Source organism: Carcharodon carcharias, chromosome 10 (genome assembly GCF_017639515.1).
Source record: "Carcharodon carcharias isolate sCarCar2 chromosome 10, sCarCar2.pri, whole genome shotgun sequence".
Lineage (NCBI taxonomy): Eukaryota > Metazoa > Chordata > Chondrichthyes > Lamniformes > Lamnidae > Carcharodon > Carcharodon carcharias.
The window spans coordinates 88,801,058-88,817,429 of record NC_054476.1 but is presented as its reverse complement, the minus strand read 5'-3'; the positions used below and the strand labels follow the sequence as shown (position 1 = coordinate 88,817,429).

Sequence of the window (16,372 nt, the reverse complement as noted above, 5' to 3'; positions counted from 1 at the left end):
TACTCAGAAACCCCGCCCCCGTTACGCAGAAACCCTCCCCGTTACTCAGACACCCCTCCCCCGTTACTCAGAAACTCCTCCCCATTACTCAGAACCCCTCCCGGTTACCCAGACACCCCTCCCGGTTACTCAGACACCCCTCCCCGTTACTCAGACACCCCTCCCCGTTACTCAGAAAACGCTCCCCATTACTCAGAAAACGCTCCCCGCTACTCAGAAACCCCTCCCCGTTACTCAGAAACCCCTCCCCGTGACTCAGAAACCCCTCCCCCGTTACTCAGACACCCCTCCCCGTTACTCAGACACCCTCCCCCGTAACTCAGAAACCCCTCGCCCGTTACTGAGAAGCCCCTCCCTGTTACGCAGAAACCACTCCCCCGTTACGCAGACACCCCTTCCCCGTTACGCAGACACCCCTTCCCCGTTACGCAGACACCCCTCCCCCGTTACGCAGACACCCCTCCCCGTTATGCAGAAACCCCTCCCCCGTTACTCAGAAACCCCTCCCCGTTACTCAGAAACCCCTCCCCGTTACTCAGACACCCCTCCCCCGTTACTCAGACACCCTTCCCCCGTTACTCAGACACCCCTCCCCGTTACTCAGAACCCCTCACCCGTTACTCAGAAACCCCTCCCCGTTACTCAGACACCCCTCCCCCGTTACTCAGAAACCCCTCCCCGTTACTCAGACACCCCTCCCCGTTACTCAGACACCCCTCCCCCGTTACGCAGAAACCCCTCCCCCGTTACTCAGACAGCCCCCCCGTTACGCAGAAACCCCTCCACGTTAATCAGAAACCCCTCCCCATTACTCAGAAACCCCTCCCCGTTACTCAGAAACCCCTCCCCCGTTACTCAGACACCCCTCCCCGTTACTCAGAAACCCCTACCCGTTACTCAGACACCCCTCCCGTTCCTCAGACACCCCTCCCCGTTACTCAGACACCCCTCCCCGTTACTCAGAAACCCCTCCCACGTTACTCAGACACCCCTCCCCGTTACTCAGACACCCCTCCCACGTTACTCATAAACCCCTCCCCCGTTACTCAGACACCCCTCCCCGTTACTCAGAAACCCCTCCCCCGTTACTCAGACACCCCTCCCCGTTACTCAGACACCCCTCCCCCGTTACTCAGACACCCCTCTCCCGTTACTCAGACACCCCTCCCCGTTACTCAGACACCCCTCCCCTGTTACGCAGAAACCCCCCCCCGTTACTCAGACACCCCTCCCCCGTTACTCAGACACCCCTCCCCGTTACTCAGACACCCCTCCCCGTTACTCAGACACCCCTCCCCGTTACTCAGACACCCCTCCCCGTTACTCAGAAACCCCTCCCCTGTTACTGAGAAACCCCTCCCCGTTACTCAGAAACCCCTCCCCGTTACTCAGACACCCCTCCCCGTTACTCAGAAACCCATCCCCGTTACTCAGACACCCCTCCCCGTTACTCAGAAACCCCTCCCCGTTACTCAGAAACCCCTCACCCGTTACGCAGAAACCCTCCCCGTTACTCAGACACCCCTCCCCCTTTACTCAGAAACCCCTCCCCGTTACTCAGAAACCCCTCCCCCGTTACTCAGACACCCCTCCCCCGTTACTCAGACACCCCTCCACCGTTACGCAGAAACCCCTCCCCGTTACTCAGGCACCCCTCCCCCGTTACTCAGACACCCCTCCCCGTTACTCAGACAGCCCTCCCCGTTATTCAGACACCCCTCCCCGTTACTCAGAAAGCCCTCCCCGTTACTCAGAAACCCCTCCCTGTTACTCAGAAACCCCTCCCCGTTACTCAGAAACCCCTCCCCCGTTACGCAGAAACCCTCCCTGTTACTCAGACACTCCTCCCCGTCACGCAGAAACCCCTCCCCCGTTACTCAGAAACCCCTCCCCGTTACTCAGAAACCCCTCCCCGTTACTCAGAAACCCCTCCCCGTTACGCAGAAACCCCTCCTCGTTACTCAGAAACCCCTCCCCCGTTACTCAGAAAGCCCTCCCCGTTACTCAGACACCCTCCCCGTTACTCAGACACCCCTCCCCCGTTACTCAGAAAGTCCTCCCCGTTACTCAAACACCCCTCCGCCGTTACGCAGAAACCCCTCCCCCGTTAATCAGACACCCCTCCCCCGTTACTCAGACACCCCTCCCCCGTTACTCAGACACCACTCCCCGTTACTCAGAAACCCCTCCCCCGTTACTCAGAAACCCCTCCCCGTTACTCAGAAACACCTCCCCGTTACTCAGAAACTACTCCCCGTTACGCAGAAACCCCTCCCCGTTACTCAGAAACCCCTCCCCGTTACTCAGAAATCCCTCCCCGTTACTCAGACACCCCTCCGCCGTTACGCAGAAACCCCTCCCCCGTTAATCAGACACCCCTCCCCCCGTTACGCAGAAACCCCTCCCCGTTACTCAGACACCCCTCCCCCGTTACTCAGACACCCCTCCCCCGTTACTCAGACACCACTCCCCGTTACTCAGAAACCCCTCCCCGTTACTCAGAAACCCCTCCCCGTTACTCAGAAACCACTCCCCGTTACGCAGAAACCCCTCCCCGTTAATCAGAAACCCCTCCCTGTTACTCAGAAAGCCCTCCCCGTTACTCAGACACCCCTCCCCGTTACTCAGAAACCCCCTCCCCCGTTACTCAGAAAGCCCTCCCCGTTACTCAGACACGCCTCCCCCGTTACGCAGAAACCCCTCCCCCGTTACTCAGACACCCCTCCACATTACTCAGACACCCCTCCCCATTACTCAGACACCCCTCCCCGTTACACAGACACCCCTCCCCCGTTACGCAGAAACCCCTCCCCCGTTACGCAGAAACCCCTCCCCCGTTACGCAGAAACCCCTCCCCGTTACTCAGACACTCCTCCCCGTTACTCAGACACCCCTCCCCAGTTACTCAGACACCCCTCCCCGTTACTCAGACACCCCTCCCCGTTACTCAAAAACCGCTTCCCATTACTCAGAAACCCCTCCCCGTTACTCAGAAACCCCTCCCCGTTACTCAGAAACCGCTACCCGTTACTCAGAAACCCATCCCCGTTACTCAGAAACCCCTCCCCGGTTACGCAGAAACCCCTCACCGTTACTCAGACACCCCTCCCTGTTACGCAGACACCCCTTCCCCGTTACTCAGAACCCCTCCCTGTTACTCAGAAACCCCCCCCCCGTTACTCAGAAACCCCTCCCCATTACTCAGAAACCCCTCCCCGTTACGCAGAAACCCCTCCCCTTTACTCAGAAACCCCTCCCCTGTTACTAAGAAAGCCCACCCCGTTACTCAGACACCCCTCCCCCTTACTCAGAAAACCCTCCCCCGTTACTCAGAAAGCCCTCCCCGTTACTCAGACACCCTTCCCCCGTTACGCAGACACCCCTCCCCGTTACGCAGAAACCCGTCCACGTTAATCAGAAACCCCTCCCCGTTACTCAGAAACCCCTCCCCCGTTAATCAGACACCCCTCCCCGTTACTCAGACACCCCTCCCCTGTTACTCAGAAACCCATCCCCCGTTACTCAGCCACCCCACCCCGTAACTCAGAAACCCCTCCCCCGTTACTCAGAAACCCCTCCCCGTTACTCAGACACCCCTACCCGTTACTCAGACACCCCTACCCGTTACTCAGAGACCCCTCCCCGTTACTCAGAGACCCCTCCCCGTTACTCAGAAACCCCTCCCCCGTTACTGAGAAACCCCTCCCCGTTACTCAGAAACCCCTCCCCGTTATGCAGAAACCACTCCCCCGTTACGCAGACACGCCTCCCCCGTTACGCAGACACCCCTCCCCCGTTACGCAGACACCTCTCCCCCGTTACTCAGAAACCCCTCCCCGTTACTCAGACACCCCTCCCCCGTTACTCAGAACCCCTCACCCGTTACTCAGAAACCCCTCCCCGTTACTCAGACACCCCTTCCCCGTTACTCAGATACCCCTCCCTGTTACTCAGAAACCCCTCCCCGTTACTCAGAAACCCCTCCCCGTTACTCAGACACCCCTCCCCGTTACTCAGACACCCCTCCCCGTTACTCAGACACCCCTCCCCCGTTACGCAGAAACCCCTCCCACGTTACTCAGACACCCCCCCCCCCGTTACGGAGAAACCCCTCCACGTTAATCAGAAACCCCGCCCCGTTACTCAGAAACCCCTCCCCCGTTACTCAGACACCCCTCCCCGTTACTCAGACACCCCTCCCCGGTTACTCAGAAACCCCTCCCCCGTTACTCAGACACCCCTCCCCGTTACTCAGAAACCCCTCCCCCGTTACTCAGACACCCCTCCCCGTTACTCAGACACCCCTCCCCGTTACTCAGACAACCCTGCCCGTTACTCAGACACCCCTCCCAGTTACTCAGAAACCCCTCCCCCGTTACTCAGACACCCCTCTCCCGTTACTCAGACACCCCTCCCCGTTACTCAGACACCCCTCCCCCGTTACGCAGAAACCCCTCCCCGTTACTCAGACACCCCTCCCCCGTTACTCAGACACCCCTCCCCCGTTACTCAGACACCCCTCCCCGTTACTCAGACACCCCTCCCCCTTACTCAGAAACCCCTCCCCCGTTACTGAGAAACCCCTCCCCGTTACTCAGAAACCCCTCCCCGTTACTCAGAAACCCCTCCCCCGTTACTGAGAAACCCCTCCCCGTTACTCAGAAACCCCTCCCCGTTACTCAGAAACCCATCCCCGTTACGCAGAAACCCCTCCCCGTTACTCAGACACCCGTCACCGTTACTCAGAAACCACTCCCCCGTTACGCAGAAACCCCTCCCCCGTCACTCAGAAACCCCTCCCCCGTTACTCAGACACCCCTGCCCCGTTACGCAGAAACCCCTCCCCGTTACTCAGACACCCCTCCCCGTTAATCAGAAACCCCTCCCCGTTACTCAGAAACCCCTCCCCCGTTACTCAGACACCCCTCCCCGTTACTCAGAAACCCCTCCCCCGTTACTCAGAAACCCCTCGCCGTTACTCAGAAACCCCTCCCCGTTACTCAGAAACCCCTCCCCGTTACTCAGACACCCCTCCCCGTTACTCAGAAACCCCTCCCCGTTACTCAGAAACCCCTCCCCGTTACTCAGAAACCCCGCCCCCGTTACGCAGAAACCCTCCCCCTTACTCAGACACCCCTCCCCCGTTACTCAGAAACTCCTCCCCATTACTCAGAACCCCTCCCGGTTACCCAGACACCCCTCCCGGTTACTCAGACACCCCTCCCCGTTACTCAGACACCCCTCCCCGTTACTCAGAAAACGCTCCCCGTTACTCAGAAAACGCTCCCCGCTACTCAGAAACCCCTCCCCGTTACTCAGAAACCCCTCCCCGTGACTCAGAAACCCCTCCCCCGTTACTCAGACACCCCTCCCCGTTACTCAGACACCCCTCCCCGTTACTCAGAAACCCCTCGACCGTTACTGAGAAGCCCCTCCCCGTTACGCAGAAACCACTCCCCCGTTACGCAGACACCCCTCCCCCGTTACGCAGACACCCCTTCCCCGTTACGCAGACACCCCTCCCCCGTTATGCAGACACCCCTCCCCGTTATGCAGAAACTCCTCCTCCGTTACTCAGAAACCCCTCCCCGTTACTCAGAAACCCCTCCCAGTTACTCAGACACCCCTCCCCCGTTACTCAGACACCCCTCCCCCGTTACTCAGACACCCCTCCCCGTTACTCAGAACCCCTCACCCGTTACTCAGAAACCCCTCCCCGTTACTCAGACACCCCTCCCCCGTTACTCAGATACCCCTCCCCGTTACTCAGAAACCCCTCCCCGTTACTCAGACACCCCTCCCCGTTACTCAGACACCCCTCCCCCGTTACGCAGAAACCCCTCCCCCGTTACTCAGACAGCCCCCCCGTTACGCAGAAACCCCTCCACGTTAATCAGAAACCCCTCCCCATTACTCAGAAACCCCTCCCCCGTTACTCAGAAACCCCTCCCCCGTTACTCAGACACCCCTCCCCGTTACTCAGAAACCCCTACCCGTTACTCAGACACCCCTCCCCGTTCCTCAGACACCCCTCCCCGTTACTCAGACACCCCTCCCCGTTACTCAGACACCCCTCCCCGTTACTCAGAAACCCCTCCCCCGTTACTCAGACACCCCTCCCCGTTACTCAGACACCCCTCCCACGTTACTCATAAACCCCTCCCCCGTTACTCAGACACCCCTCCCCGTTACTCAGAAACCCCTCCCCCGTTACGCAGAAACCCTCCCCGTTACTCAGACACCCCTCCCCCGTTACTCAGAAACCCCTCCCCGTTACTCAGAAACCCCTCCCCCGTTACTCAGACACCCCTCCCCCGTTACTCAGACACCCATCCCCCGTTACTCAGACACCCCTCCCCGTTACTCAGACACCCCTTCCCGTTACTCAGACACCCCTCCCCGTTACTCAGAAACCCCTCCCCGTTACTCAGAAACCCCTCCCCCGTTACTCAGACACCCCTCCCCGTTACTCAGACACCCCTCCCCTGTTACTCAGAAACCCCTCCCCCGTTACTCAGACACCCCTCCCCGTTACTCAGACACCCCTCCCCGTTACTCAGACACCCCTCCCCGTTACTCAGACACCCCTCCCCGTTACTCAGAAACCCCTCCCCGTTACTCAGACACCCCTCCCCGTTACTCAGACACCCGTCCCCGTTACTCAGAAACCCCTCCCCCGTTACGCAGAAACCCCTCACCCGTTACTCAGACACCCCTCCCCGTTACTCAGACACCCCTCCCCGTTACGCAGAAACCCCTCCCCGTTACTCAGACAGCCCTCGCCCGTTACTCAGACACCCCTCCCCCGTTACTCAGACACCCCTCCCCCGTTACACAGACACCACTATCCCGTTACTCAGAAACCCCTCCCCGTTACTCAGACACCCCTCCCCCGTTACGCAGAAACCCCTCCCCGTTACGCAGAAACCCCTCCCCGTTACTCAGACACCCCTCCCCGTTACTCAGACACCCCTCCCCCGTTACTCAGACTCCCCTCCCCCGTTACTCAGACACCCCTCCCCGTTACTCAGACACCCCTTCCCGTTACTCAGACACCCCTCCCCGTTACTCAGAAACCCCTCCCCCGTTACTGAGAAACCCCTCCCCGTTACTCAGAAACCCCTCCCCGTTACTCAGAAACCCCTCCCCCGTTACTCAGAAACCCCTCCCCGTTACTCAGAAACCCCTCCCCGTTACTCAGAAACCCGTCCCCGTTACTCAGAAACCCCTCCCCTTTACGCAGAAACCCCTCCCCGTTACTCAGACACCCGTCCCCGTTACTCAGAAACCACTCCCCCGTTACGCAGAAACCACTCCCCCGTTACTCAGACACCCCTCCCCCGTTACGCAGGAACCCATCCCCGTTACTCAGAAACCCCTCGCCCATTACTCAGACACCCCTTCCCCGTTAAACAGACACCCCTCTCCCGTTACTCAGACACCCCTCCCCGTTACTCAGACACCCCTCCCCCGTTACTCAGACACCCCTCCCCCGTTACTCAGGCACCCCTCCCCGTTACTCAGGCACCCCTCCCCTGTTACTCAGAAACCCCTCCCCCGTTACTCAGACACCCCTCCCCGTTACTCAGACACCCCTCCCCGTTACTCAGACACCCCTCCCCGTTACTCAGACACCCCTCCCCGTTACTCAGAAACCCCTCCCCGTTACTCAGACACCCCTCCCCGTTACTCAGACACCCCTCCCCCGTTACGCAGAAACCCCTCCCCCGTTACTCAGACACCCCTCCCGTTACGCAGAAACCCCTCCACGTTAATCAGAAACCCCTCCCCGTTACTCAGAAACCCCTCCCCCGTTACTCAGACACCCCTCCCCGTTACTCAGACACCCCTCCCCTGTTACTCAGAAACCCCTCCCCCGTTACTCAGACACCCCTCCCCGTTACTCAGACACCCCTCCCCGTTACTCAGACACCCCTCCCCGTTACTCAGACACCCCTCCCCGTTACTCAGAAACCCCTCCCCGTTACTCAGACACCCCTCCCCGTTACTCAGACACCCGTCCCCGTTACTCAGAAACCTCTCCCCCGTTACGCAGAAACCCCTCACCCGTTACTCAGACACCCCTCCCCGTTACTCAGACACCCCTCCCCGTTACGCAGAAACCCCTCCCCGTTACTCAGACAGCCCTCGCCCGTTACTCAGACACCCCTCCCCCGTTACTCAGACACCACTCCCCCGTTACACAGACACCACTATCCCGTTACTCAGAAACCCCTCCCCGTTACTCAGACACCCCTCCCCCGTTACGCAGAAACCCCTCCCCGTTACGCAGAAACCCCTCCCCGTTACTCAGACACCCCTCCCCCGTTACTCAGACTCCCCTCCCCCGTTACTCAGACACCCCTCCCCGTTACTCAGACACCCCTTCCCGTTACTCAGACACCCCTCCCCGTTACTCAGAAACCCCTCCCCCGTTACTGAGAAAACCCTCCCCGTTACTCAGAAACCCCTCCCCCGTTACTCAGAAACCCCTCCCCCGTTACTCAGAAACCCCTCCCCGTTACTCAGAAACCCCTCCCCGTTACTCAGAAACCCCTCCCCGTTACTCAGAAACCCCTCCCCTTTACGCAGAAACCCCTCCCCGTTACTCAGACACCCGTCCCCGTTACTCAGAAACCACTCCCCCGTTACGCAGAAACCACTCCCCCGTTACTCAGACACCCCTCCCCCGTTACGCAGGAACCCATCCCCGTTACTCAGACACCCCTCGCCCATTACTCAGACACCCCTTCCCCGTTAAACAGACACCCCTCTCCCGTTACTCAGACACCCCTCCCCGTTACTCAGTCACCCCTCCCCCGTTACGCAGAAACCCCTCCCCTTTACTCAGAAACCCCTCCCCCGTTACTCAGACACCCCTCCCCGTTACTCAGACACCCCTCCCCGTTACTCAGACACCCCTCCCCGTTACTCAGAAACCCCTCCCCGTTACTCAGACACCCCTCCCCCGTTACGCAGAAACCCCTCCCCCGTTACTCAGACACCCCTCCCGTTACGCAGAAACCCCTCCACGTTAATCAGAAAACCCTCCCCGTTACTCAGAAACCCCTCCCCCGTTACTCAGACACCCCTCCCCGTTACTCAGGCACCCCTCCCCTGTTACTCAGAAACCCCTCCGCCATTACTCAGACACCCCTCCCCGTTACTCAGACACCCCTCCCCGTTACTCAGACACCCCTCCCCGTTACTCAGACACCCCTCCCCGTTACTCAGACACCCCTCCCCGTTACTCAGAAACCCCTCCCCGTTACTCAGACACCCCTCCCCGTTACTCAGACACCCGTCCCCGTTACTCAGAAACCCCTCCACCGTTACGCAGAAACCCCTCACCCGTTACTCTGACACCCCTCCCCGTTACTCAGACACCCCTCCCCGTTACGCAGAAACCCCTCCCCGTTACTCAGACAGCCCTCGCCTGTTACTCAGACACCCCTCCCCCGTTACTCAGACACCCCTCCCCCGTTACACAGACACCCCTATCCCGTTACTCAGAAACCCCTCCCCGTTACTCAGACACCCCTCCCCCGTTACGCAGAAACCCCTCCCCGTTACGCAGAAACCCCTCCCCGTTACTCAGACACCGCTCCCCCGTTACTCAGACACCCCTCCCCCGTTACTCAGACACCCCTCCCCCGTTACTCAGACACCCCTCCCCGTTACTCAGAAACCCCTCCCCCGTTACTGAGAAACCCCTCCCCGTTACTCAGAAACCCCTCCCCGTTACTCAGAAACCCCTCCCCCGTTACTGAGAAACCCCTCCCCGTTACTCAGAAACCCCTCCCCGTTACTCAGAAACCCCTCCCCGTTACTCAGAAACCCCTCCCCGTTACGCAGAAACCCCTCCCCGTTACTCAGACACCCGTCCCCGTTACTCAGAAACCACTCCCCCGTTACGCAGAAACCCCTCCCCCGTTACTCAGACACCCCTCCCCCGTTACGCAGGAACCCATCCCCGTTACTCAGACACCCCTCGCCCGTTACTCAGACACCCCTCCCCCATTAAACAGACACCCCTCTCCCGTTACTCAGACACCCCTCCCCGTTACTCAGACACCCCTCCCCCGTTACGCAGAAACCCCTCCCCTTTACTCAGACACCCCTCCCCCGTTACTCAGACACCCCTCCCCGTTACTCAGACACCCCTCCCCGCTACTCAGACACCCCTCCCCGTTACTCAGAAACCCCTCCCCCGTTACTCAGGAACCCCTCCCCGTTACTCAGAAACCCCTCCCCGTTACTCAGAAACCCCTCCCCCGTTACGCAGACACCCCTCCCCGTTGCTCAGACACCCCTCCCCGTTACGCAGAAACCCCTCCCCCGTTACTCAGAACCCCTCCCCGTTACACAGACACCCCTCCCCGTTACTCAGACACCCCTCCCCGTTACTCAGACACCCCTCCCCGCTACTCAGACACCCCTCCCCGCTACTCAGAAACCCCTCCCCGTTACTCAGAAACCCCTCCCCGTTACTCAGAAACCCCTCCCCGTTACTCAGAAACCCCTCCCCGTTACTCAGACACCCCTCCCCCGTTACTCAGAAACCCCTCCCCCGTTACTCAGACACCCCTCCCCGTTACTCAGAAACCCCTCCCCCGTTACTCAGAAACCCCTCCCCCGTTACTCAGAAACCCCTCCCCGTTACTCAGAAACCTCTCCCCGTTACTCAGAAACCCCTCCCCGTTACTCAGAAACCCCTCCCCTTTACGCAGAAACCCCTCCCCGTTACTCAGACACCCGTCCCCGTTACTCAGAAACCACTCCCCCGTTACGCAGAAACCACTCCCCCGTTACTCAGACACCCCTCCCCCGTTACGCAGGAACCCATCCCCGTTACTCAGACACCCCTCGCCCATTACTCAGACACCCCTTCCCCGTTAAACAGACACCCCTCTCCCGTTACTCAGACACCCCTCCCCGTTACTCAGTCACCCCTCCCCCGTTACGCAGAAACCCCTCCCCTTTACTCAGACACCCCTCCCCCGTTACTCAGACACCCCTCCCCCGTTACTCAGACACCCCTCCCCCGTTACTCAGACACCCCTCCCCGTTACTCAGACACCCCTCCCCGCTACTCAGACACCCCTCCCCGTTACTCAAAAACCCCTCCCCCTTTACTCAGACACCCCTCCCCGTTCCTCAGACACCCCTCCCCGTTACTCAGACACCCCTCCCCGTTACTCAGAAACCCCTCCCCCGTTACTCAGACACCCCTCCCCGTTACTCAGACACCCCTCCCCCGTTACTCATAAACCCCTCCCCCGTTACTCAGACACCCCTCCCCGTTACTCAGAAACCCCTCCCCCGTTACTCAGACACCCCTCCCCGTTACTCAGACACCCCTCCCCGTTACTCAGACACCCCACCCCGTTACTCAGACACCCCTCCCCGTTACTCAGAAACCCCTCCCCGTTACTCAGACACCCCTCCCCCGTTACGCAGATACCCCTCCCCCGTTACTCAGACACCCCTCCCGTTACGCAGAAACCCCTCCACGTTAATCAGAAAACCCTCCCCCGTTACTCAGACACCCCTCCCCCGTTACTCAGACACCCCTCCCCGTTACTCAGGCACCCCTCCCCTGTTACTCAGAAACCCCTCCGCCATTACTCAGACACCCCTCCCCGTTACTCAGACACCCCTCCCCGTTACTCAGACACCCCTCCCCGTTACTCAGACACCCCTCCCCGTTACTCAGAAACCCCTCCCCGTTACTCAGACACCCCTCCCCGTTACTCAGACACCCGTCCCCGTTACTCAGAAACCCCTCCACCGTTACGCAGAAACCCCTCACCCGTTACTCTGACACCCCTCCCCGTTACTCAGACACCCCTCCCCGTTACGCAGAAACCCCTCCCCGTTACTCAGACACCCCTCCCCGTTACTCAGACACCCCTCCCCGTTACTCAGACACCCCTCCCCGTTACTCAGAAACCCCTCCCCGTTACTCAGACACCCCTCCCCGTTACTCAGACACCCGTCCCCGTTACTCAGAAACCCCTCCACCGTTACGCAGAAACCCCTCACCCGTTACTCTGACACCCCTCCCCGTTACTCAGACACCCCTCCCCGTTACGCAGAAACCCCTCCCCGTTACTCAGACAGCCCTCGCCTGTTACTCAGACACCCCTCCCCCGTTACTCAGACACCCCTCCCCCGTTACACAGACACCCCTATCCCGTTACTCAGAAACCCCTCCCCGTTACTCAGACACCCCTCCCCCGTTACGCAGAAACCCCTCCCCGTTACGCAGAAACCCCTCCCCGTTACTCAGACACCGCTCCCCCGTTACTCAGACACCCCTCCCCCGTTACTCAGACACCCCTCCCCCGTTACTCAGACACCCCTCCCCGTTACTCAGAAACCCCTCCCCCGTTACTGAGAAAACCCTCCCCGTTACTCAGAAACCCCTCCCCGTTACTCAGAAACCCCTCCCCCGTTACTGAGAAACCCCTCCCCGTTACTCAGAAACCCCTCCCCGTTACTCAGAAACCCCTCCCCGTTACTCAGAAACCCCTCCCCGTTACGCAGAAACCCCTCCCCGTTACTCAGACACCCGTCCCCGTTACTCAGAAACCACTCCCCCGTTACGCAGAAACCCCTCCCCCGTTACTCAGACACCCCTCCCCCGTTACGCAGGAACCCATCCCCGTTACTCAGACACCCCTCGCCCGTTACTCAGACACCCCTCCCCCATTAAACAGACACCCCTCTCCCGTTACTCAGACACCCCTCCCTGTTACTCAGACACCCCTCCCCCGTTACGCAGAAACCCCTCCCCTTTACTCAGACACCCCTCCCCCGTTACTCAGACACCCCTCCCTGTTACTCAGACACCCCTCCCCGCTACTCAGACACCCCTCCCCGTTACTCAGAAACCCCTCCCCCGTTACTCAGGAACCCCTCCCCGTTACTCAGAAACCCCTCCCCGTTACTCAGAAACCCCTCCCCCGTTACGCAGACACCCCTCCCCGTTACTCAGACACCCCTCCCCGTTACTCAGACACCCCTCCCCGCTACTCAGACACCCCTCCCCGCTACTCAGAAACCCCTCCCCGTTACTCAGAAACCCCTCCCCGTTACTCAGAAACCCCTCCCCGTTACTCAGAAACCCCTCCCCGTTACTCAGAAACCCCTCCCCGTTACTCAGACACCCCTCCCCCGTTACTCAGAAACCCCTCCCCCGTTACTCAGACACCCCTCCCCGTTACTCAGAAACCCCTCCCCCGTTACTCAGAAACCCCTCCCCGTTACTCAGACACCCCTCCCCGTTACTCAGACACCCCTCCCCGTTACTCAGACACCCCTCCCCGTTACTCAGAAACCCCTCCCCCGTTACTCAGACACCCCTCCCCGTTACTCAGAAACCCCTCCCCCGTTACTCAGAAACCCCTCCCCCGTTACTCAGACACCCCTCCCCGTTACTCAGAAACCCCTCCCCCGTTACTCAGAAACCCCTCCCCGTTACTCAGACACCCCTCCCCGTTACTCAGAAACCCCTCCCCGTTATGCTGAAACCCCTCCCCGTTACTCAGAAACCCCTCCCCGTTACTCAGAAACCCCTGCCCGTTACTCAGAAACCCCTCCCCCGTTACTCAGAAAGCCCTCCCCGTTACTCAGACACCCCTCCCCCGTTACTCAGAAACCCCTCCCCGTTACTCAGAAAGCCCTCCCCGTTACTCAGACACCCCTCCCCCGTTACGCAGACACCCCTCCCCGTTACACAGAAACCCCTCCACGTTAATCAGAAACCCCTCCCCGTTACTCAGAAACCCCTCCCCTGTTACTCAGACACCCATGCCCGTTACTCAGACACCCCTCCCCCATTACTCAGACACCCCTCCCCGTTACTCAGACACCCCTCCCCCGTTACTCAGACACCCCTCCCCCGTTACTCAGACACCCCTCCCCCGTTACTCAGACACCCCTCCCCCGTTACTCAGACACCCCTCCGCATCACACACTGCTGGCTGTGATCCCCTCTCCAGACGGTTGGGCCCTGTCCCCACACTCACCTCCACCTTGTAGATATTGGAAGGATGGTCTCTCTTGCCACACCCGGTGCTCATGGTTTTGCAGCAGCTGTCAGGTACAATTCTCTTTCCGGATTTATCAGCCTTCACCCACTCGCTCTCCTGCCAGTCCTTGGAGTTGTTGCTCCCACAGCAGCGGAACTAAAGAGTTAAAGACACAGAGGAGTTTGGTGAGAGCTCACGGAGCCATTTTTTCACTGCAATTGAGACAATCTGATCAGCAGCCGCGTTCCTCCCTTCCCCAGACCCAAACGGTCATTCTCCAGTTTCTCCAATCTCCCCTCACACGTTCTCCGAGCTGTTCCCATCTCCATGTGACTCACCGCTCTCCGTCCTCCACCCTATTCCCACTAAAGTGACAATTGTCCCCATTTCAGTCAATATTTTTAATGATTCTTGTTATGATTCCAGCTGATGTTAATGCTGGACAAGTCCGATCCCAGAGTGAAACCTGGCTTGATAGATCCTAACTTTGTTTTTGGAGGTCACTTACTGAACACATTCATAAGAGTCTGCCACTGTACTTATAACACAAAGAAAGTTTATTAAACAAGAAAAATCAGCTATATGACTCTAGACAAAAGATTTCAATACAAACACCAGAAAATGATTCAAACTCACACTATTCCTTTTATCCCAGAAATTCACTTACAGACATAAAACCCTGGTGAAGATTTACCACGGTCTCAACATCAAGGCTTCTTGCTCGGGCTGGCTCCATTGCAAATTCTTTTCTTTTGGCGGATTTCTGAGCATTTACTAGATGCTGTTACCCAGCTGGTATTTCTCCCTGAGACACCCCAAAACCATAATCTAAATTCACTATTAATTCAACTTCAGAGCAAACACATGGGTTCCCTAAGCTCAGTTTCTCAGCAGTCTTATAGGATTTCTTGCTGGAGAGTTTAGAACTCCTGCTTTCACTCTTGCTGGCATACACACACTGGCTAACCTGCCCTGTGTATCCCTGGACCCCTGTCACTAGGCAAAAGCACAGTTTTTTCTACCTTTTTATTTCCTAAATTCATTAAGCCACTTACCCTTTTGTAATCCTATCTCTTCACTTGGCAAGGGTTGTAAAAACTTATTAAAAATGCATGTATATAAACAGCCTCCAGACTTTCTGGCACCAAACTCACAAAAAACTCTAAATGAAACTAGAACCATGTTCCACCTTTCTTAACATACAAATATAAATTAAACTCAAAAGTTATACATTGTTCCGACCATTCTCTCTTTTCAGGTACTGTCTCTCCCTCCTTTAAGCTACCATCATCACTCCCTCCTCAAAAAGACCAAACCACAACAACCCCTATCCTTACAGCCACCATCCCAACTCCAACTGCCCTTTCCTCTCTGAAGTCCTCGATATGTTGTCACTTCCCAAATCCCCTTGTGTCTTTCCCATAACTCCATGTTTAAATACCTCCAATCAGTTTTCTCTCCCTGCCACAGTACCTAAATGACTCTTAGGATATCATTCGTGACACGGATATGTGACAGTGACAAAGGTGAACTTTCCCTCCACATCCTTCTTGACTGGTCTGCAAACTTTTATATGGTTGACCATACCATCCTCCTTCAACACCTCTCCACTCTGGGTGCTCCCACATGTGGCTCCTTTCTAATCTATCTAATCATAACCAGAGAATCACTTACCATGGCTCCTCTTCCTGCTCCCACACTGGTATCTCTGGTGTTTCCCAAGGATCTGTCCTTAATCCTTTCCTATTTCCCATCTATTTGCTGGCTACTGGCGATATCATTAGAAGACACAGTGTTAGTTTTCACATCTATGTTGATGATATGCACTTCAACCTCTCTTGGCTCCTCCACTGTTGCTAAATGATCAGACTACTTTTCCAACGTCTGGTACTGGATGAGCAGAAATTTCCTCCATTTAAATATTGGGAAGACTGAAGTAATTGTTTTTGTTCTCATTCCAAATTCTGTTTCCTGGCTACTGACTCCATCCCTCTCCTTGGTAATGCTCTGAGCTTAAGTGCTGACCGTTGGTCTGCTATTAACACATTCTGCTATCTGGCCTTTATGCCACTATTAACACCTGCCTTAGTCTTTAACACTATCATTACCATTTCCTTTGTCTTGTGTCCATGACATATTTGTCAAATCTCTCCTGAGCTCCCACCTATCCCTGTCCTTCAATTTTGCTGCATCCTCTCTTCAACAGTATAAAATCCATCACATTTCTTTAGCTCTGAAGAAGTCATATGGACTTGAAACGTTAACTCTGTTTCTCTCTCCACAGATGCTGCCAGAGCTGCTGAGTTTTTCCAGCATTTTCTGTTTTTATTATCTGA

The 16,372-nt window shown here is 57.4% G+C and overlaps 1 protein-coding gene across 1 annotated transcript in view; it reads right to left on the bottom strand.

Moving 5' to 3' along the window:
- The window catches only part of LOC121283615 (CD151 antigen-like), a 472,005-nt gene that overhangs the window by 82,723 nt on the left and 372,910 nt on the right, over positions 1-16,372 (bottom strand). The window contains exon 6 of the mRNA XM_041198387.1: positions 14,034-14,192. Within this exon, the coding sequence (XP_041054321.1) occupies positions 14,034-14,192 (159 nt within the window). The remainder of the gene's footprint in view (positions 1-14,033; positions 14,193-16,372) is intronic.